Source organism: Phragmites australis, chromosome 6 (assembly GCF_958298935.1).
Source record: "Phragmites australis chromosome 6, lpPhrAust1.1, whole genome shotgun sequence".
Classification (NCBI taxonomy): domain Eukaryota; kingdom Viridiplantae; phylum Streptophyta; class Magnoliopsida; order Poales; family Poaceae; genus Phragmites; species Phragmites australis.
In genome coordinates this window covers 8315374-8339189 of record NC_084926.1, presented here as the reverse complement: position 1 = coordinate 8339189, position 23816 = coordinate 8315374, and the positions used below count along the sequence as shown (strand labels likewise).

The window sequence follows — 23816 nt, the reverse complement described above, 5'->3', positions numbered from 1 at the left end:
TCGGGGCCAACTCGGAGACTCCGGGTTAAACACTTTAGGCTTACCCGAGACTCTCTGGCGAAGTCTCATTAGGAGACTCCGACCACGAATAGAACACTGGAGTATCCGGACTAACCCGGAGACTCCAGGTTAAGCACACAAGGCTTACCTGAGACTCTCTGGCGGAGTCTCGCTCGGAGGCTCTGGCCACAAACAGAACCCCAGAGTATCCGAGCTAACCCGGAGACTCTGGGTTGAGTTTCTTAGACTCAAACCAAGACTCTTTAGTGGAGTCTCACTCGGAGACTCCGGCCGACTGAACAGAGTTCGGAGTATCCGGGTTCACCCGGAGACTCCGGGCTCAAACAACAAAAACTATTTTCCGGTGTCCGTGAGTGATTATGTCTCTCATCTTTTGGTTCTAAAAAGGATATTTTAAATACTGAGACATCTTCAAGACTATCAACATGCATCCCTCTTGATAGTATGATTATCCTTAACTTAAATTCAAAATAAAATAAATTTAAACCTATTGAGTAACTATACGTCGCTTCTCTTTTCTTTTTAGGGACACCAGCATCTCTTATCTTAACCAATAGGACTTAAAATCTGTTCATAACTTCAGCAAACTCATTAGTCCCTTAATCATTTGAAATCAGTAAGCCAAAACCCACATAGGGGGCCTAGATGCACTTTCAGCAGCATGGCACTGTGAGCGGCAAGCAATCGAGAGGCATGCGGCACAGCGAGCGGTGAGCAGGTGTAGCGAGTCATGGTGAGCAATGGCGTAGCACAGCGAATGGCAACTCAGCGAGCAGGCGTGATATTGCGAGCGGCAAGCAGCTGAGCTGCGGTGGCGCAGCACAGCGAGCAGTGGCACAGCACGGCAGATAATGACTCGCGCGAGCAGGCACGACGTTGTGAGCACCAGGCAGCAAAGAAGGTGCTGGGTGGCGTTGTGCCTGTGAGGAGGAGCGCCGCTACGCTGGGCTCGGGCGCACCAAGCCGCTTAGCTGCACAACACCGGCCTGGGCGCACCAAGCCACTTAGCCCCGGTGATCTCAAGCGCAAGTGCGGTGAGCAGAACAGCAGAAGTGCTCAACTTGTTATTCGTCAACTCACCCTCTTCCTCTGCTCAAGATTCAAGACCTCAAGTGAACAAAAGGTATAAAGTTTTTTGGTTTAGTAGATTGGTTCATTCGTTCATATGCAATGTAGTATAATTTTTTTTGTTTAGTAGAATGGTTCATATGCAGTCTAGAAAAGTGAGCAGAAGGTACATATTTTCTTGTTTGGTTAGAATGCCTCTGAATTGAATATATTTATGCAGTCTAGTGTTTTGGTAGATTGGTTCTTTAATTTGATTAAATTTTGTATCATTTGCACACATCTAATTATATTTATGTTGCATCTTATAGATTGTAGTTAATTGGTACTAGAATTACACAATAAAGAGGATCAAGACATTGTCATCTTACTGTGTTCCTACTCCTGTAGTAGGATCTAACCAACCTCCTCTCGAACCAAAAAATGAAGAACAAGAGACATTAGAAGCAGAAACGGTAGGAACAAAAGTTAGCAATGTTAATGTCAATCCTCATGTTATACCTGATTCCAATCAAATTATCGTTGATCCTGGTCTTCGCATACCAATTGAGCAAATGGATCCGAATATTAGGGATGCTACCAAAAGGGAGTACATTTTGATGGGTCCATGCCAATCAAAAGGTCATAATTATCCATAAAGTGTCATAAACAAACGGAATAGGAGTTTTCATGAGTGATGGTTTAAAAGTCATTCTTGGTTGGAATATAGTATTGCTAAGGATGCTGCCTTTTGTTTTCATATTTTCCTCTTTAAACAACCAAGCGCTGAAACTTTTGTTTCAAATCCTTCACCAATGTTGGGTTTCGTAGATGAAAAGATAGAACTACAAGTTTGAATTATCATGCTAAATATATTGCTCACAATAATGCAAGGAGGCATTACGAGGCTTACAAAAATCAGAGGCAAAGTATGTCACATGTGATGACTAGTGGAAAAAAGAAGAAAGATGATGAATGCAAAGGTTGTATGCTTGTTATATTAGGAGTTGTAAGATTTCTTCTATTGCAAGCACATGCTTTTTTGGACATGGCGAATCTTCTAGCTCAAGAAATAAGGGAAACTTTTTAGAGTTGATAGAATGGTATAAAGACAAGAATAAAAATATTGCACATCTGCTTTGTTACAATCAAATGACTTCCCTGGAAATTCAAAAAGACTTATGCGCAAAAAAACCACCCAAGCCATTATTGCGTATATTGGAGATAACTATTCTCTATTCTTGTTGATGAGGTTCGAGATGCATCTATAAAGGAGCTAATGGTTGTGGTTTTGATATTAGTATCTAATGTTTGTTTGCTATTTTTTATTTAAAGGCTCACCATATTAGCATCAAACAATGCTTCTGTGAGGAATCATCTAGATAATTTTCTAATTAATCATTAAGTCGATTATTTCTGTAATCACAACTATAATGATTAACCAAAATATCACCTCGGTAGTCCCGATATATGTTTTGTGCTTAAGATCAGAACACACACCTTTACAACAAGCACATCATCACAAGACATAATAAAGAGCGATTAATTAAATTAGGTTGCAAGCCTTTAAGGAGATTAACTTTACAACAAAAACATAAATCAAACATTGTTAGAATAACTACGCAGCAGAAAGAGTTACATAACGACAAAGATGTGTAGCGCCATTGTCCTAAGGCGCCACCCCAAAATAACAACACACGAGTAGAATGACACTACTCCTACCTATCGCCAAAATCGGCGGGCGTAAAGTAAAAAAAGACTAAATCTTTCTCACCTGAAAAGCAAACAAAGCACGTAAGTACGAAGGTACTCGTAAGATTTAATCCATAATGGACACCTATAAATAGCCCGACTTTAAAGAGAATACAATTTGGATAATTAGCAAGGACTCGACTACAAGGTTAAGTGAATTTCATATGCAAGAGCAATTTTGACTCAAGTGTAAGGATCTACACCTAACCATAAACAACCTTCTATCCTAAGATCAATACCATACCATAATTATAACTTGAACCGTATCAAAACTTCAATAATATCACCACACATTTCTCAACATACCATCACAACTACAATTGAAACTCTACGATTGATGCAAATGGACAGAAGCGTGCTCATAGCCAAGAGTGCGGTAATTCGAATTATTTTACACCCTGCAGTAGGGTACTCCATTACCCACACGACATGAGGATCATACGGCTTACGTGACCACACAGGTCCACACAAGGAGATACTCATATCAACCTTTCGCAAATAAGCCCCAACCGTTTGAACATACGTCTCGGCATGCGGGGTCATCTAGAACTACTCATAGAGCAAATTAAATACCCCTTTCAAGCCTATTATGCCGATAGCACCCGAGACTAGCACGCTAAAAGATCACAGCTACATAAGGTATTCGGCTCATCCGTCTCATATATGGATACGTGGTAAGTACAGACAAGTGCTAAAGCCAACTGTAACAACGGACGATACTTAATTGATTCAAGCGTGTCTATATCATCCGAGACTCCCTTCTTGAGCCATCCCTATTACCCGCCTAAATCTCAACTCATTCTTACTATCTTACACTATCATTCATCATCATTATCTTTGTGATATAAGGTAAGCCCTAAACTCACGAACGATGGTCGAACCACCGCTCGACTTCTACCGAGAACCTAAGCCATGCTAAGCATAACACATTCTTTTTAAGTTAGACCATTATGTGATATAAACAACTCAGGTTACAAAAGATCAAGCGATAAACTATTCAAAGTAGGGTAATGCAACAAATAGGATATAACCCAAAACCCGACATAGACTCATTGACATACAAACATACATAAATCATAACTTATCAATTGACATAATATATGATGCAAAGTAATAGGATGAAAATGCTTAGATGCTTGCCTTGTTGATTAGCTTCACAAGCAACAGAAACAACCTCCGGATCGCCCTCAATCACACCTACGTCACCCTCCGGTCCTTCGTTCACTAAAAAGGAACGCGTGCAATGAGGGCATGAAAGAGATGCAATAAAATATACTGCATGATGCATATCAGTAGTGGATGCATCCTAACATCAAGCTAAAAGTACATTAAAAAAAACAACGAAAGTTTGTGATCTAAAAATTGTAAAAAAGCCACAGGAGTCCAAAATCTTCGGACTCCCCAGAGTTCTGCAAAACAATTGTTCATGACGATTCGTCAATCGAATCAACTTGCATTTTAAAATCTAAATCACATAAACATGCAATGGCACTAATACATTGGTTCTAAACCTAATACACTCACTCTACACCCTCGATCTACTAGCTATCTCATCCAAACCTTTTTTCCATCTCTAATGCCTCAAGAACACAACATTGCTTTGCTAATCTTCCATTGTTGTCCATAAATTCAACCAAAACTGAGCTAAAACTTGTGATGCTATCATGCAAACCCTAGTGTACTTACCCAATGTCCTTTGCCAAAGCTTGAGGACGTCGATTTGGAGAAGAACCGAAGTCAAACACTTGAAAAGGGGAGAACAAAGTTGTTGAAAGTTACAAAACAACAAGGGTGATGAATTTGATTGCAATCCTCCAAACATTCATGCATTTGAGTAAGAATTAGATGGATGGAGAGCTAGAGATGTGGAGAATGTCATAGAGTGACATGCAAACCTCGTTTCTTGCTCCTTGGGTGGGATTTGGGGGGAAGAATGGAGAGAGTGCTTGAGGGAGAGGGAAGAGGGTGCTGCAACTCTTGCTCTTTGGCCGGTTGAAAAAGAGAGAGAGAGAGAGTGGGCGTGGGAGAGAATGAGGGGAGGGTGGGGCTACAGGTGAAGGGAGAGGAGGGGGTGTGGGCTGGCCAAGCCCAAAGTGGGCCCCATTTTCAAGTGTTTCAGACCTATTTCAGCTCAAAATCATTTCTATTCCTTCTCTCCCCTTAAATCCACAAAAGGTATTCCAGTGCTCCGAAAAATCTAAGAATTTTTGTGCAGTGATCTCGAAATGAGATGAACACATTTTAAATGGTTTCAACTGCAACGCCAATGCGAGACTTAACTAAAAGCAAACTCTAAAGTCAGTATTTTCATAACACTTTGCAAAAGTTAAGTCACCAAAAGAATTTTTAAAAAGCACTCAATAATTAAACATAATACTCATGATGCATGTTTATGCTTAATGACATGATTAAAGGTTTGGGACATGACAGTTTCTTCCTCCATACAGGTATGTCAATTCACGGGGTCAAGTGATTGAGAGATTTCTTGATCTTAAGAATGTTGCTGACACAACATCATCTTCTCTAAAGGAAGATTTGGATGGTATGTTTGCTTTCTATGGTTTGTCTATGTCTAAATTACGTGGGTAAGAATATGATGGGGCATCAAACATGAGAGGAGAATTTCAAGGGTTGCAAAGACGGGTATTGGATGAGAATCCATATACTTTTTATATACATTGCTTTGCACACCAATTACAATTAGTGGTTGTTTCGGTTGCCAAGTGTTGTTCTTTTGTCTTTAATTTCTTTCACACATCCACTTTGATTGTGAATACCGTTAATGCTTCTTGCAAGATAAGGGATCAATTGGCCCAATAATAACATGAGAATCTTATGAGCCAATTGGACAACGGTGATATTTTTTTAGGGAGAGGGAAAAAACAAGAAACCAACCTTACACGACCCAGGGATACTCGATGGGGCTCACACCATAAAATATTGTGTCGTATTATTCTCATATGGAATGCAATTCTAGAGGTATTGGAGAATGTGGCCGATGATGCCTCTAACGGGGAAAAAATACATGGCTTCGGGTTTGTTGAAACAAATGGAGTGTTTTGAATTTATGTTTATATTGCATCTTATAGTAAGATTATTGAGCATAACTAATGATTTATCACAATGCTTGCAAAGAAAAGATCAGAACATTGTTCGTGCAGTAGGCTTGATTGGGACCACGTTGTAGAAAATTAATGATATACGAGAGAATGGTTGGGAGGACCTATTTGAGGAGATAAAAGACTTTTTTTCTCCTACATCACATTGTTATACCAAATATAAAAGATATAATAACTGTTAGAGATCATTCAAGGGGTCGTGGTGGGCAGTTGTTAACTTACTATCACCACTTCAAATATAAAATCTTTAATGTGGTGTATAATCAAATTATTTTGGAATTAAACAATCTCTTTGTCAAAAGATCTACTCAAGTATTGAGATGTATTACTTGTATAGATCTAAGAAACTCTTTTGCCAACTACGATAAAGATAAATTATTAGAATTGGCTAAGATTTATGTTGTCGATTTCTCCCAATACGACTTTCTAGTCTTTGGAGACCAACTTGATATATTCGTTGCTGATGTGAGAAATGATCCCAGTTTCACAAGTTATCATGACCTTGGTAATCTTGCTATTAAGATGATTTAAACTGACAGACATAGTGTTTTTTTTATTGTTTTATCGTCTCATCGAGTTGGTTTTGATTTTTCCTGTTGCAACCGTCACGATTGAAAGAGCATTCTTAACTATGAAAATTACTAAGACTGAATTGAGGAATAAGATACCGAACGAGTGATTGAATCATATGATGGTTTGCTATACTGAGCAAGATATTTTTGCAAGTATCAAAGATGAAAATATTTTATACCATTTTCAAAAACTAAAGAGTCGTATAAAAAAGCTACCTCGATTATCTCTGGTTAGTGTTAGTGGTATGTTGCATTCTTGATTACTAATTTTCGCTTATTAATTAATTATAATTTTTCATCATGATCTTTTACATATGTAACTTGTAATTGTTGGTTCAGTTTCACGTGCTATTATTGATGAACATATGAAGCTCGTATCAACGAAGTACTCATTAATAAGGTAATTATTTTTTATTATTACATGTTTTTATGTAGTTCAGTAGTCGTTGTACCGTATAAGTATGGAGTTAAAGAACTATCTAAATTATATATTTTCTGTTTTATTTTTGTTATATATTAATATATGGTCTAATTTAAATGGTTTAGACGCTTAGTTATTGGTTCGGGTCTAGCCGGACGCAGAGCTCCGGCACTGAGGGCGGAAGAGCTTGAGAAACGGTGCAGGCGGGCCTGGTGAGGGAGCGTGTAGTTTAGACGCATTGGAGAAGAAGAAGATGGAAGGGATATTTTGCAACTGAAAATTAGTCTCCCGTGTCGAAATCGTGAAGTCCCGACACGTTTTCTCCCGGTCCACCAACTCCCTTTGCCCCTTGCTCGCCCGGTCGGCCGGTCCAAACTGATCAATCCTATTCCTTCCTCCTCTTCCTCTGACCCGCCGCGGAACTCGCACGCCTCCATGCCTCCTCTCGCCGAAGCGACGCACGCAACCCGCCTCCAAGTGATTATTCTCTAGTCCTCGTCATCGCCGTGCTCTTACTCATCTCTTCCGGTGGAGAGGCGCGGAGTGGAGATCCATCCAGTCGGACACAGTTTGCCTGTCTTCTTTGTTGGTAAGGAAGCCCTAGCTTGCTTTCCAAGAGTAGTTTTCGTTCTGCAGGATCTTTTCCCTGCAGTGAGCGAACGATCGAATCTTGATCTTGCTTTCTGGGATGGGTAATCCGATCCATCCGTCCAGTTTGCTGCGGATTGATTTAGTCGCAGCAACGAAAGGATGTGCGAATTGGGTTCTAATTAGCAGTGAAACTCATGTTATCTTGTCTTTGACTCGCTGTAGAAGGCTATCTATCTGTGCAACTGGTCCAAATTAAGGTCAACGGATGGCAGAATAGGCTACCGAAGTTCCGCTATTACCCGCCCTGTTATGTGAGTGGTGGCTGTTAGATTCGGTTAATAAGATAAACGAAGATGCAAATCAAATATAGCCTGATCAGCTGGTATTTATAAAGCTAAGGAGAAGCCTCCACAGCTTGGAGGTTGTTGGAAGAACCAATCGCTATCTCGTTAGAGGCCCATTAGTTCATCAAAGGAACTAGACTCTAACGAGGCTAGAGGTTGGTTCTTCTAGCAAGTTTAGGTCTGACGGAAATCCTTTATAACGTCCATTGTTATTTCTTGTCTTCTTAGCATAGTCGTTTCAAGAATTTCAACCTTGTTCCGGGTAAGTTATTCCACAAATCTTTAGCCTTGTTAGAGGTCCTTGAAATCAATTGACCTAATAAAATGGATTGTTGGACGCGACTGCATTTAGAAAACTCCAATAAACAATGGCAGTTTTAGTTCTCTTCTCTGATAAATGAATCCAAGGATACCTCTAGTATGAGATCTCCTTCTGTCTTCTTACTGTATGAAGTAATGCACTGATAATTTCATCCAAAACCTCACTTGCTAGAGAAAGGTGCAGATTCCTGCTTTTATTTCAATAATTCCAGTTATTTCAATCACTTTCCGAATTTGACATAGGCGCATTTTTCTTTTCGGATGTATTTTTCATTCAAATGATACCGAGGTAGTATTGTTGTTAAATACACTTTATGCTGCCACTGGGACGACAAGATAGCAATACAGACCTCGTGTGCCTTGATATTGATGGAAGTTCACCTATGCTTTTGCAAAGGAAAGCTATCTAAAATTTTGGAGTGAATTGCACAAACATATAATATGGTGTTATTTGTAACACAAAACTACAACTATTATGCCTAGTAACACAAAACTATAATTATTGTGCACATTTGTAACACAAAACCCGCGTGGCCCGCATGTGAGACCACCCGGGTTTCATTGTCTCACTGACATGTGGGCCACCCGGGTTTCATTGTCTCACTGACATGTGGGTCATGCGGGTTTTGTGTTATAAATGTTACTAGGCACAATAGTTGTAGTTTTATGTTACTAGGCTTAATAGTTGGAGTTTTATGTTACAAATGGCGCAATAGTTGTATGTTTGTGCAACTCACTCTTAATTTTGATTTAGCTGGTTGGTTGATGTAGCTATTGGCCCTAATATGTGACGGTACTTTCTGGCTATTGCATTTTATTTTTCCCTTGTAAGTACTTAATAGCGACACTACTCAACTGGGATCTCTCTTTATGAGAATCAGGCAGTCAGTTACACCGTAACAAGTACTCCTATCCAGAACTGTCAGCTACCAAGTCAGTAGCTAAATGGTGATTTCCCTCATCTGCTGTATAACAGTAACTACCGATTGTTATGACTCAGAGCAATCGTTTCTCCTTAGCCTTCGGGGACTCTGTTACCGCAGAAGTTTTTTCTCTGTTCCGTGATTGTCTCACTTTTTACCATGTCATCTATGCACTGTATGCACTATCTTCTTCCTAATTCATGTTACTAGTCTTTAGAGTTCTAATGGCCTTTCTTCAAAACTTGAAATGCAGTCTTTGATTGATGGCTTCACCTTCAGCACCAACCGAGGTCAGTCAGGAAGCTGCTCGTAAGTCTCTGATCGCAATCTCCCAGTCCGTCCCAGAGACAGCTTCACCCCAGAAGGTGAAGACACCGATCTCCAATGCAGAAAATGGAAAGCTAGATGACGGGGCTGACAAATACAGATCAAAACTGATGTCCATCACAGACCTGTCTTCTGATGCCCAACCTACGCAGTGCCCTCTCAAGAATGTTGTCACTTAGATCCTATTTAGCCGAGCTCTAGCTCACAGCTTTACATCAGATCTTGTATTTATAACTTAAGATAAAGTGATTTAAGTCTCTATTTATAGACTCAAATGAAAATAAAATAGCTTATCTAAACATCTTCGGTGTACTTACAGTTTTACGAATTTTAGAGCTAGAAATACTCAACTCTAAAATTTTTTAGAGCTAGAGTTTTACCAATTAGTGTCTTAACTGTGTGGTGCCTAGTGCTCCATATGCGGACATCATGTATGGGTCCTTTTGCTGATGTTCCTGAACATTTTGCTGTCTTGCATTGAACGTCCTTATGTTTCTAGTTGTTCTTAATGGCAGTTGGTACCTGTGTTATGAAAACATTCATGGAAAAGAGTTGAAATATATTGTACAGTTGCCTGATTGTTGATAAGGAACAAATTAATGTGAACATGCTGTCATGCTTGGCTTCTTGTGTTCTTGGGATTGTTGGGACATATCGGAATTAGGCCAAATGCCCAAATCCCTTCGGATAGGCATGGAATTTTGTTCATTTTCTCCACCAATCCGAATTGTTTGGTTTTAGAGCATGTTCGATATAAGTCTAACTTTGTCACACTTAAATTTAGTTGGGTAAGTATTTAGTTGACGAGCATAACTATGGTAAGTCATATTTTGTTAGCTCCCTAGCTTTCATGTTATACATATAGTTTTTTATTAACTTTGTTAGTCATATTTTTATGACAAACCATAGTTAATTAAGTTTAGATATGATAAATATAGTTACAATCCAAACATGCCCGTGCACCAAACTAGCCCAAGTGCCTCGTTGCTCTCTGGAAATGGCAGTACAGACCATACAATTCCATTGCTAACTGTGCTGCCTTCAGATTCAGATTTGTGCATTTTTAGTCTTCAGAAGAGCACAGTCCATGAGGATACTTTCTTTTTTTTCCATTTTTGCATTCTCAAACATGAATTCTCAAAGCAGCAGCAGATGCTACAATCTCAGAGACACAGATGGAAGGTACGGGACCAGATTGTTATAGTGCCATGTGCTGTTGAGTCGAGAGAAGATGGAACAGGCCCAATTCGCGGCTAGACGCCTGGGTTCGGCAGTTCGGTCCATTCGCCTCCACGCAATCCGAGCCTAAACCCGTCCTTCCTGGCCCAGTTCGGTCGCGCGCGCGCGCACACCACGCAAGCGGCGGAGACGGCGAAGATGGCGCCGCGGCCGCGGCAGGAGACTCGTCCTCGTCGGAGGCGAAGGTGGGGCATCAGGATCCCCGTCATCCGCCCCAACCTCGGAATCGGTAACGCGCCTCTCTCTCTCTCTCTCTCTCTCTCTCTCTCTCTCTCTCTCTCTCCCCGCACCTCGCTGTTGCGCATTTTCGCGTTTGAATTTGGTTTGATATACTCGGTAGGACTTGCCCTTAGCGATCGCGTCGAGAGAATCAGGATCGTGTAGGTTTAACTGCTTCCGAAATCGTTCCTCGATGGGAGATTCCATTCCGTGGCTTACCTGAGTGGTAGCATTGAGGCATTGTAGCGTTTGTAGACTATGGGGAATGGGGGCAAAGGGTTACTGCTTGTGCTAGATGATGCAGCGTCGCGTGAGTGCAGCAATGTAAGGCTGCGATTCCTTTTTTTTTTTTTTTTTTTTTGGAGATGTGACGAACTGACAGACTGAGATCTGACTTCAGAGATCCTTTTACTTTTTGGAAGAAGTTGGTTTACATGAACCAGGATTTGTATGTACATACTGATATTCTCCTCCTAGGGGTTGAATGGTAAAAGTAGTTCTTAAGAATCTTAACCTGTTCAGTGATTACAGGAGCTTTTATCTAGCAGCGTGAATGCTAGCATGTCACATCAGCATTGATCTGCTTCTGATGGCTACTCTAACTCATGAATTTTATCTGCATGGATCTGGAGTTAAAACACGGTGGATTTTATCCACAGCGCAATGATTTCCATTCCTGGGGTAACTTCTCACTGAGTTCGATTTAAGCTGACAATGACAACAACGTGTACACAGAGCTTTTGTGCCGAGACAGGGGCTGATGGATGAGGAAGTACGGCTCACCTCATGTTTATGAGGTTCACTGATCCTGTGACTTGTGAACTCCTTCCGTTTAAAAATAAATTATAGACTGGCAGATGACGGAGTAATTTACTACAACACATGTGAATGTTTGAAATTGTTGGGAGTTACCATCAAAACCCCCCAACGTCCTAGGCTCCGTCAGCCTAAGTCCAAGGGTCACCCAACTCGGAGCTCCTCCAGAGCCCTGGGCTCTAGAGTCTCTATAGAAACCTAGGTCTTCAGAGCCTACGAACCCTCGGAGGCCGTTGATTCCCGGAGCCTTGGGGAGGCGATTGGCCTTCTCCAGAAAGATTAACAAGAAAGGGGGCTCACCGACCGCCATCTGCCTATCACGAAGTGACCGACATTTAATGCCGGTCTAATCGATGGCCGATCTGGCACACTGGACAGAGTCGGCGTTGCAGTTGGCGACTGACCAAGCATTGCAGCCACTTAACGCCATTGTTACTGCAACGGTTAGATGATGCCATCAGAGTATGTTGAAGATTTACTTAGACCATCTACAATCATATTCCCTTCATTTCGTTCCCTTCCTGATCCCCTTTCTCGTTCCCATTCTCTTTATTTTCTCTCATCTCCAATAGTTTCCCTTCGAGGAGAATCGCGAAGTGAAAAGAGAGAGAATCCCGTCCTGAAGGGAATGAACCTGAGAATCCCGTCGTGAAGGGAACCGTGAAGGGAAACCGTTGGAGCACTGAAGGGAACGAAAATCCATTCACGACGGGATTTTCGTCCCCGAAGGGAAACCATTGGGCTTAGCCTTAGGCCTGAGCAATATTTTACTAGGCTGGTCCTAGGTCCCGGTTGTATAATGATAGCTTGTATCTTTACTTTTGTAGGTGTATGCCTGTACACTTACACTCTGAAAGGTAATATAAATACTGACCATGGGCACACGGTGCCAGGGACAACAGATTTTTTGTCACTCTAGACATTCTTTTCATCTCCACTTCTTCTCTAAGCTTAAGTCACTCCACTTCTTTTCATCTCAGCTACCGAAGGATCATCGCAAGGGATTCGATACTCTAGTCCTTCTGGTATCCTTGATTATTTGGAAGCATTGTAATGCTAGGGTCTTAACGATTCTATGTTCACAATGTTGGACATCATCAAAAGTATCAAGTCGGAGATCTCCCTTTGGCCGGCGGCTAGCGCAAAATAGTTGTCCTCGATAGCGAGTAATTTAGCCTCTATTTCCGTTTAAGCTTGCCGTTGTCAGGACACATTGTAGCCAGTTTGTTGTTGGCGGCTCCACTATAAACGCGGGTGTCGTGTTCTTTTCTATGTTGTACTGTAATCAGTCTCTTTTACCCCTTTCTTAATATAATATACGCAGCCCTCATGCATGTTCGAGATTTTTTTTTGTCACATCGTGCTCAGCATGTGAAAGGAATGAACTTCTTTCTAACTGCCTCTGTGTCTTGTACACCCCAAAGGTACATTTGGCGTTTGTTTATTTTTTTTTTCATGGGTTCAACTGTTTTTCTCCAACTGCGTATCTTATATTATGTAGGATGAGCACTTTGGCATTGTTCCTCTAGAAGCTATGGCAGCAAAGAAACCAGTAATTGCATGCAATAGTAGTGGTCCTGTTGAGACAGTTATAAATGAATTGACAGGTTCTCTGTGAACCCTCCCCGATTGAATTCTCAAAAGCAATGTCTACATTGGTGAATGATCATGATCGAGCAGTTAGGATGGGTAAAGAAGCACGGAACCATGTGGTGCAGAAATTCCCCACAAGGACATTTGGTGATCTCCTCAACTGCTACCATCAGAAGATTGAATAATATAGGAGCCGATCTTGACAATGATATATGGAAGAGCTTTTCCGGCTAGACAATGTGTTCTCTGATGTTATTCTGCTGCTTACTTTTGCTTCTCTGTACTTCTAGTGACATAATAATTGTCACCTGGAGCTTGGGCCCTCCCTTTGTCTTGTATCAAATTCGCATTAACCTTTTCATTTGTTGGTTCCTTATGTTTACATGTCCTTTTCAGTTCTTTACAGTTTACTTGTTTTGCTGGCATTACACATTTGGACATCCGAATTGTTGTGTTGGATAAATTTGTTTTCCTATCATGTGTATTGCTTGTTGAACTCTCTGTTCTCATATAGGTTTCAAATTTCAACAGTGCATACAGTTGCTCCAATTCATTGTGTGCTTGCATGTTCTGCACATGCCTGGTTGATAAAGGCTGGGTAACATTTTTGATGCAATGTGCTTAACTATGTATCTTTGAGTAAATGATTTCTGGTGCCCTTGTAATAAAAAATGTGGTGTATTTGTGTCAGACCATAGGTTTGATGGTCTATCACTCTATCATCTTTAGCGTAAATGGTCTAAAGTTCTGGTAGGTAGTTTACTTTATCATGTAATATTTTTCCATTTACTAACAGTATAAGGGACTTTCTTTCCAAGCAGCTACTGAACCATCCATAGCACTACCTTTTATTCCTTTTGACTACCCAAGTTTTTCTTTCACTTGATGAATGTAGCAATATCATGAAGTTTGAGCTAATTTCATCTATCTGTCATTATATATCACTCTGTTGTACCTTGGTTCTACAGTTTTCTGTTGACAGCACCTTCCAAATTTCCATAGATCGCTTGGTTCATGGTGGGCAATTTTCTCAGCTCTTTGAGTGAGCCAATTGCAAAGAGTTGGTAGATGCACTGTCAATTAATCAATGCAATCTATGTTCTCTGCATGCAGGTTGCTTAAGAGCACAGAATTATCTGTTCTCTGAGCACAGGGTGTGGAGTCTAAGTGTTACTTAAGGATGACAGTTTCCTTTTGGTAGGGTTCATCCTCCAAGCTATTTTTTTGGGCACCCTGCAGGACCAATAACTTCCAGAATAGTGGATTCGGTCTCCTGGGTCCTGCTTCCTGCCTGCAGCTTTGCTACCGGCGCCAAGATCTGCTGGCTTTTGGCCGTCAAGAGGGGGCAGAAGCTAGCTTGATGGTACATTTGTTTGATCTTTGGTCTCAAAACAAAAGGTCAATGGTCTGTGCTGCAAAAGGTGCATCGGGCTCTCTTTACTTCACTACCGATGTCGTAGTTCTCTGAAGGGCCCATATTTCTACACATTTGTAGTTTTTGAGTCCATCGTGCTCCGGTCCGGCCATAGCCCTGGCCCCTGGCCTAGGCTCTAACCGTTATTCTATTTGCCTGCCTTGGACTCGAGAAAATATATTGTTATTGCAGAACTTTTAGCCCCTATTCCCATCATCCCATGTTGCTCTATTCTAATTTAATCTGTGGCAGGGGGACTAACAGAAGTCCAAGATTCCTTTCTCCCGGATGGATGGTCCCAGTTGAGTTGGACGTTTTGGTGGGAAGCGGACGAAGCAAAGCACTGAAGCAGGTTCCCATTTGACTCCAAACTTTCCTAACAAAATAAGTTCTCGCAAGACCTTTGTCATCAAAGGGTCCGTTTGGTTCAAGGGATGAGGTGGGATGGGATGAGACGATTCCTATTTTTGTGGTGTTTGGTTCAGGGGCAGCAGGGATGGGATGATCCCTCCTAAGGAATATTCTCTCAATATGCTGGATGAAGATATCCCTCAAAATTGATGGGATGAAGCCATCCATCTTTGCTAATCATGCACATTAGTAAAATGATTAATGATATTAGTATGCTTTTATTACTTATTAGTACATATTACTATGAGATTAGAATTTGTAAGGGTTAATGTACTAATTATTGCTAATTAATGAGCTAATTAGAGTATGATTATGGTTAATTAGTATATTTTATTGTTAATTAGTAATGACTATGGCAAGAGTAACATTAATATATGTTGGTGCATGTTGATTAGTGTATTATTAATAATTATTATTTAAAATTAAAAAATATAATTAGTTGATGATTCTCATCCCCATCCGTCCTCGTCCTTCCAACCAAACAAAAAAGAGATTCATTCCATCCCCATCCGTCCTCGTCCTTCCAACCAAACAAAAAAGAGATTCATCCCATCCAACCAACCAAACAAAAAAGAGGATCATCCCATCCCTAAAAACAGGGACAGCCCTATCCCATCCCACTTTGTCTCCCAACCAAACGGATCCAAAATGTTTACGCCTAAATATAAATTTGCAACCTGCTAACTCACATATTTTCTAGTCGCCTAGATTGCGCCCACACTTTGAAGTACAGGAAAGTCTATTCCTTGCCATGGGAGCAACGTGCATATTTTCCATCGATTGAGGTAGGATTAGTTCCTTGGTCCTCCAATTTTTAGTGAAACCGCAAAGCTCTTGTGAAACTTGCAAGCGCTAGGTATCACCATATGGTGTCTGGTAGCTTACTGATTGATTGCCTGCTGGTCTATTGATCCTAGCGGTAGATTGAATCACACACTGTGTTAAATATCTTTTTAGAATTCTTTTTTGAGTTACACGGATTTTAAGAGGGGTTTTTTTCACCAGGGTTGAACTAAATCATAATGATGTTTAACTAAATTGTCTTGTTGTAACTCTGCTTGTTCTGCAATATCAGTAGACAAGCCGCTTTCTTTTATCTTATGCACGCACCCCACCATGATCGCATACAATATTAGAGAACATGCGACAGGATCCTTACAGAGGCTACTGTAGCATCAGTAAAATGCATTAGGCCTAATCTGAGCTGTTGATTTCACTGTGGATGCAACAGGTCCGCATGCTACAGTGTCACAGTAAACTATATTACTGTTGCTACAGCAGACGTGATCAGCTAATACGTAGCACTGTAGCATCAGGCTCACTTTACTATATAAACAGTGATCCTCTGCATTAATCCATCATTAATACAGAGGATTCAGGTCGAAGAGCATGTAATGGTTGGGCGTCTACGGCTTAAGGTCGGAGAACATGTAATTGTTGGGTGGCTACGGCTTAAACTTTGCTGAGGACAGTCATCCAGGTATCAATCATACCGTGGATCCAAATGATGAATCATTGAACTAGTAAAATTAAGATTGGAAAACCTTAGTTCCTATTTTGTTATCTGTTACTAGTCAAACATAATGCAAGATGCTTAAGCATGAGTGTTTAAGGAGAGAACATTGCAACCAGTAGCACACAAGAAGCTAGCCTGGGGTCATCTCCTCCTACCTCCATTCCTCCAGGACCCTCTTCTTCTCCCTCCTCCTCACCTTCTCCCTTCTCTCTCCCTGTGCACCGGCAGGCATGAATAGGAGGTTCTCTGTCCCCTTGCTAAATCCACCGATGATTGCAACATCATTAAACGCCGGTATAATGGTTGTTTTCTCCAATACAACATTTCATCCTCTCCATAAGCGCCAAACTCATCAGACATGCAAAAGAAAATTAGTTTTCTTTTTCTTTTTAACAGCGCAACTCCATCTACACAGTTATCATTAAAGACTCGAGATAAAATCAAAATAGAGGATCAAACCACTACTAAGTTTAGTTCCACTATAAAACGTTATCCCCACGCTCCATATAAAACTACATGAGAGCCTCAAAATTCATCTACCTAGAGATCAACCCGGAGTTCCCAAATACTACTTGAGCCGGCGGCCGCTGCTCGTTCGCAAAAACCAGTTTTCTTATACAACAACCATGTCTAAACAACTCCCCCGTAAATGCCCTTATACTTTTTACTGCACTGTTGGAACGTGGAATAAGCCACCCGCCCAGCCGTCTTTTTTCTGTACTGATTTTGTCTGTCTTGGTAGAGGCGAAGTCTCTGAATTTTTTTTTTCGATCTACTTTTCAATCTCATGCATTTGTCTGTTGCCTGCTCAGATTTCTGAGTGGGACGGAGGGTGAAGTACACGACAGAAAACAACGGGAACGCAGTTCGGCACACTGCACCCATCACGGTACTGCGAATTTTGACTTGCCAGGTGCCCCAGTACCCTCAGAATCCAATGCCCCCCTCCTCTCGCTGTCCTTTCCCATCACGTGAAACACACTGCAGAACTCTTCTGTTCCTTCATTTGCCATTGCCATTGCCTTGGACTGGAACTTTTATATAACAAAAAATGAATCGATAATGGGAACGGCATTGTGAAAAATCATCCGTTCCGCTTTACTTGTTTCTCTTTTGAGTAACTGAGAGTTTAAACTCTAAAACCCGCTCACTCGCATATATAAATTTACATGGGATACTTCCTCCTTCCTATTTTACTCTTTCTCCCATTCACCTCGTGTTCGTGAACTGTTTGCTCTATCGAGCTTTACGAAACTTTAACTTTGTAAAACACCATACTCCACCAACCAAGTCAGAGTGAATTTAGTGAGACTGAGGAGGAGCCCATTAGCCGGCCGGCCAGCTCGAGTTTCCTACGCTCTAGCTGGCCCGCCAAAGCCATCCAATTTGCCGCGCCGCGCCGCGCGGATTTACGCATCTGCCCCCTGGGTGGAGTCCCATCGTCCGTAATTAAACCCGATAGCGAGTGGCAGTTTCAAGGCGAAACGTTGACTCCCCTCCCCTCCCGACCCCTCCACGTCAACACCGCGCCGCCACGTCAATTCTCCCCATTCTTTAGTCTCTACTCCTTCCCTGCTCTCCGGCGTGAGCGTGAGGAGAAGGGGTGGGGGGTGCGAACAAAACGGCCGCCCACCATACCAGTCCACCTGGCACACTGCACTTCAGCCCCTCAACTAAACATTAATTCGCATCGCAACGCCCCAGGCTCGGATTTTGCCTAGGCTCGTGTGTTCCCGAATTTGCGTACAAACCCTTGTTGTAATGGAATTTTAACTAAACGGGCCTCTCGCGGCTACAGCTACCTGTAGTCATAGCGCACGGCGCACTTGCGCACGCTGCCCTCGTCTCCTCGGCGAGTGCGGCGTACTGGTAAAAAAAGAGCACTCGGAGTAGCTTGGATAGTGCTCCACATCGCTCGCTCTCCCTTGCCGGAGACGGAGCCGGAACCCGAGGGGAGCGTCGGATGCCATGGGCAGCGGCGCGTCGCGGTTGCTCACCTCGTGCGCGTGCTCGCGGCCGGCGGCGGCGCCTGAGGACGATGGGCCGTGCCTGGACGACGCGCTCGGCCACTCCTTCTGCTACGCTGCCAATTCGTCCGCCGCCGCCCACTCTTCCTCCTTCCGCCACGCCATCTCCGGCGCCGCTCTCTCCGCCAACTCCTCCGTGCCTATCCCGATCTACCACTCGTCAGCCGGCGGCGGCATACCGCCGCAGTACTCCTCGGCGTTCCACACATCCTCCTCGTTCTCCTCCGCGCCGCTGCAGCTCTCCAACCTTTCCTCGGGGCCGCTCTTCCTCTCCGGGCCCATCGACCGCGGCGCCCAGCTCTCCGGCCCGCTCGACCAGGCCGTGCCCTTCTCCGGTCCGCTCCCCGCGAAGCCCACCAAGCCCGCTCCCTCGTCCGCACGGTCGTCGCGAGGCCTCTCGAAGAGGTTCCGGAAGCCCTCATTCGGCAGCCTGCGGCGGAGCGTCTCGGAGAAGAACCGCCCGTGCGTGGTGCCGCTCCGCCGCGAAGACGGTGTGCAGTGGGCGCACGGCCGCGCCGGGGAGGACCGCGTCCACGTGGTGGTCTCTGAGGACCAGCGGTGGCTCTTCGTCGGCATCTACGATGGCTTCAACGGCCCCGAAGCCCCTGACTTCCTGGTCGCCAACCTCTACCGCTTCCTGCTGCGCGAGCTCCGCGGGATCTTCTATGAAGAGACCGACGCGGAGTCCAAGCGACTGTGGCAGTTCCTGGCGGACGGCGACGATGAGGACACCGAGCTCGACTTCTCGGGCTCTGGCCGGTTCGCACTATCGCTCGCCAGGCTCAAGGAGCGGCGGCAATCCATGTGGGCCCACGCGGCTGCTGTGGGCGACGATGAAAGCGGCAGGGAGTGGGGCGCCAGGAGGCTGACGGCAGCGCCGGCGGTGAGGGACCACAGAGCGGTGCTGGGGGCGCTCACCCGGGCACTGGCGACTACAGAGGCGGCGTACCTGGACATGACCAACCAATCGATGGGATCCCACCCGGAGCTGGCGGTGACCGGAGCGTGCCTGCTCGTAGCGCTTTTGAGGGATGACGACGTGTATGTAATGAACCTCGGGGACAGCCGCGCCATTGTGGCGCAGCGGCGGGACAACGGCGATGATTGCGTGCTTAGAACCGTGTGGGTGGAGGACATTGGTGTGGGCTTGGAGACTGAGACAAGGGCCCCTGGGTATGCCGCTATTGGGCCTGAGGCATTGCAGTTGTCGACTGATCATAGCACTAGCATTGAAGAGGTAAAAAATTTGCATACTTAGCTGAAAAGATGAGCTTGCAGCCTATATAAATGTTCAGACTCAATTGCTTTCTGTACTCATTGTTGAACATGCACTCTGGTACAGGCGTACAACAATACCTATACCATTATATGTGAGCGCTGTAGTGGCATCTGTGAATACATGTGCAGTATGTGCATTGTCTTCAGCAGCATGGCTTTGTAGTTGGCAGACCATTGCTCTTTTCGAGTTGTGCATTCATATATCATAGGACTAAGTAATAATGCCAAACCGTTGTTCTTTTCTAGTTATGCATTCATATATCATAGTACTAAGTAGATGGGAAGCATCTTGATGCAAGTAATTGATAGGCAGTGAGACTAACATCTCAATGCAATAACAATAGAGAACACTTATTGTGGTTCATGCCATATTGTCAGTTTCTCATCCCCCTTTCTGTCACAATTTGGTCATCTGCATCATCTGCGTTGGATTCCACCAGCCATATTTGCCGTATAAATGTCTTATGGAAAGGCTGGCGATTGTTTAAGCCTATGAATGCTTTCTGCATATGGATTCATATTCTTTATGTCGATGTGCAGGAAGTGCAGAGGATTAAACGTGAACACCCAGATGACGATCATTGTATTGTAAATGACAGAGTTAAGGGTCGTCTAAAAGTTACCCGTGCGTTTGGTGCAGGGTATCTCAAACAGGTAACAGAGGGACTGTAGGTTGATTGTTATTATAGGTGCAATGGTAAGGGGAAAAAGGTAAGTTTTATTAAAAGTTTGTGTGTGTTTGTACAGGCAAAGTTGAATGAAGGATTGCTAGAGATGTTCCGCAATGAGTATATAGGTGATACACCATATATATCATGCACACCTTCTCTTTGCCATCATAAGCTCTCTGCAAGGGACCAATTTCTGGTTCTTTCTTCTGATGGCTTATATCAGTATCTGAGCAATGAGGAGGTAGTTCTACATGTTGACAATTTCATGGAGAGGTTTCCAGATGGTGATCCTGCTCAGAGTTTAATTGAGGAGCTACTCTCCCGTGCAGCAAAGAAAGCTGGTGAGCTTCTGGTGTCACCCTCTTCTTTCATACCAAATGCGAATGCATTTCACTTAATTGAATTGGATGTGATCATTTCTCAATGCACCAAGCACCGAGCATTGCACTTGACATGATCGTGTGCAAACATTTATGTGCCTGTACATGTTTATCTCAGGTCGCATACTAACTTTCTAGAATAAGAATACAGGTATGCGCAAAACCAGCAGTAAATCGACATAGCAAAGGTTAATATCAGTTGTTGACATATGATATATCAGTCCATGATGTGCAATAAGCATTTGACTAAATGTTACCACTCATACTTGATAGTTTCAGTGACATCGCAAATGTCTTATGTGCTGTTGTGCTATTGCGATTTCATATCTAGTCCTGTTTGACAAATTGATCTGTTTTGCTTTCCCTCTTGTCCTTTTTTGGGGAGATTTTATTTAGACCTGATCTTTGATCAACATATGTGAAGTTTTTCATATGTATTGTTGGTTTCTAGTGCATTTTACATTGATTGGCTGAGGCTATGTTCGTAGTCAAGTTCTGGCGACCTTTGTTTGGGATTTACAGACTGAACACCTAAAGTTTGTGCCTTAAAAAATTTCCATACAATTCCTTGCTGGCATGTAGCCTAAGTCCCACCTCTCAATGAGACATTGCAGTGGCATTTTATAATTAACTTAAACACAGTCTTTGCAGTGGCATGGTGGGCTGTAGCTAAAGTTCCACTGATTTTTTTTTTATCCTAGAATCACAGAATGCAAACTGGTTCGTGAGTAGAATTTGATATATACTTGACGAGGATTCAGTTCAAATGATAATCTTTCAATCCACTTCAACTTCAAATGCCATCATGACTCCCGGAGAAGCTTAAGAAACTATGCAGTGCAAGTGTAAAGGCACATAACTTGATTTGACCATTTCCACTCATGCATAGGATATTCCCGTGCAATTGTGCAGCTAGCTATTACAATGCATATGTTTATATTTGAAAGCACAAATTGTATTTATTATACAACTCCAGAATTTATGACTGACAATGTACTACCATTCTACCAGCGATTAGGTGCCAGGGGGTGGGGGTGGGAGGGTGGGTAGGCTAGCTCCCGCCTACTAGAACAGTGTATGGTTGAAAATTTAGCTCTATTTGTCATAAAGCTCTAATATCAATGGTTCAACATTTAGTTGTGTATACATACAACTGTCTTCGGTGAAATATCTATCTATATTGATTAGTCTTGTTATTATCTGTTCCAGCAAAAAAGCAGTGTCATCTTTCTTTTTCCCCCCTTGATCAATGAGAGAATCTTAAGAATTTCCCCTTTATACGGATCAATATGGGATTTTTGCCTTCAAAGCGAAGGTGTTGCCTTGAATACCACCAGTTGTTTGTATTTATATAGATGATGCACACTCACAGCCATTGATATGTTGGTTGGAGTTGTTTCCAGTTGTCGTAAATGTCAGACGTGTGCACCTTTTTTCTTTGCTTCTCATGAGTAATAGGCAGGTATTAACCTTAACTTTGCCTTTCTAGGTATGGACTTCTTCGAGCTATTAGATATACCTCAAGGGGATCGAAGAAAATACCATGATGATGTCACCATCATGGTCATTTCTCTCGAAGGGAGAATCTGGAAATCCTCTGGAACATGTGTGTGATTTTCAGCTGATACACAGTCAGTGTCAGTATTTATTCTGATGGAATGTCCAGCTGAAATGTTCTTCAGCCAGTCAGCGCTCCTGACCAATTGCATATATGCTTCCCAAGAGAGGGAAATCCACAGCATGGCATACTGATTATGCAGGCCATACAGTTGTCAAAACGGAATTCTCTAGTTGGAGATCATCGCTGATCCTGATATCAGCTTCAGCACAGTACATGTCCATGAGCTAACTCTGGGATATATTAAAACCGCAGGGAAATGTCAGCCAGGTGGGGAGAAATTCCTTGGCAAAGCAGAGCTGATTCCACTTAGTTTACCGCGGCAGCTTTGGTTGGTTACATACTCACTGCTGACAACTTTTTCCACCTCGCTGTGCTGTCATAAGAGGTTGGTGCTACTTTCATCCTTGGAGAAAGAAGACCTTCAGGTACATGAAGTTTTTCTCATTCATGTGAGGAATGAACTTGTATTAATTTGGAAACTGGAACTGGTGGTGGCAAAGAAATTGATGATTCACACCTCGTTTTGTCCTGAAGCTTCTCCTTTTGAGTCTTGATTGTTCCTGTATTGTGAGTGCGGATACGTGAGATTATTCCTGTTCGTGGCCTCCATGAAATACAATCTACGTATCGCCTCCCCCCCAGCAAAGCCTACTGTTGGCAAGTTCCTTGATCGGGCCGTTGGGCTTCAGAAAGGCTATAAGCTGAGAGATTTAACTTGCTAACATGTTGAAGAACTTCTGTTTGCTAAAGCAAAGGAATGGTTGCTTAGAGCATGCAATTTCTATGATGTGTAGACCGAGTATGCAAACCATACAGCAATGAGAAACTGATTTTATTTTAGATTGTATGCCCCACCTAGATACCTTGCGAAACAAGAATTATAAAGTGCAACATGTGTTGTAACCAGGGTTAAAAAATCGACAGTAACCGAGCAAAAATCATAATAACCGGTCATCTCGGTCCGGTTCGGTTTCAGAAACCGAAGAAACCGAATAATAACCGAATTTGAATTCAAAAATTCACAAAATTTTTAACAAAATCTTAAAAAAAAAACTAGACATAATTTTAAGATCTTCTGTGAATTTTTTTTCAAAAATAATATCGTTTGCATCATATTCTATAGGGAGGAAGTTTGAAAAAAATAAAAAAAAAATTGAAGCGTGCGGCTCAGTTATTAACTCATGTTAAGGAAAAGT

At 42.7% G+C, this 23816-nt stretch overlaps 1 protein-coding gene across 1 annotated transcript; it reads left to right on the top strand.

Moving 5' to 3' along the window:
- The first annotated feature begins 18226 nt into the window (after nucleotides 1-18226).
- LOC133921499 (probable protein phosphatase 2C 26) lies at nucleotides 18227-23149 on the top strand. The gene is made up of 4 exons (XM_062366387.1): nucleotides 18227-19907; nucleotides 20489-20602; nucleotides 20696-20960; nucleotides 22489-23149. The coding sequence occupies exons 1-4, from the start codon at nucleotides 18612-18614 to the stop codon at nucleotides 22611-22613; spliced, it is 1800 nt and encodes a 599-aa protein (XP_062222371.1). The 5' UTR covers nucleotides 18227-18611; the 3' UTR covers nucleotides 22614-23149.
- The last annotated feature ends 667 nt before the right edge of the window (nucleotides 23150-23816 follow it).

Coding starts and splice junctions, on each gene's coding strand:
- LOC133921499 (XM_062366387.1), top strand. CDS start 18,612: ATGGGCAGCGGCGCGTCGCGGTTGCTCACCTCGTGCGCGTGCTCGCGG. Junction 19,908..20,488: donor ATAGCACTAGCATTGAAGAG/GTAAAAAATTTG, acceptor GTCGATGTGCAG/GAAGTGCAGAGGATTAAACG. Junction 20,603..20,695: donor GTGCAGGGTATCTCAAACAG/GTAACAGAGGGA, acceptor GTGTTTGTACAG/GCAAAGTTGAATGAAGGATT.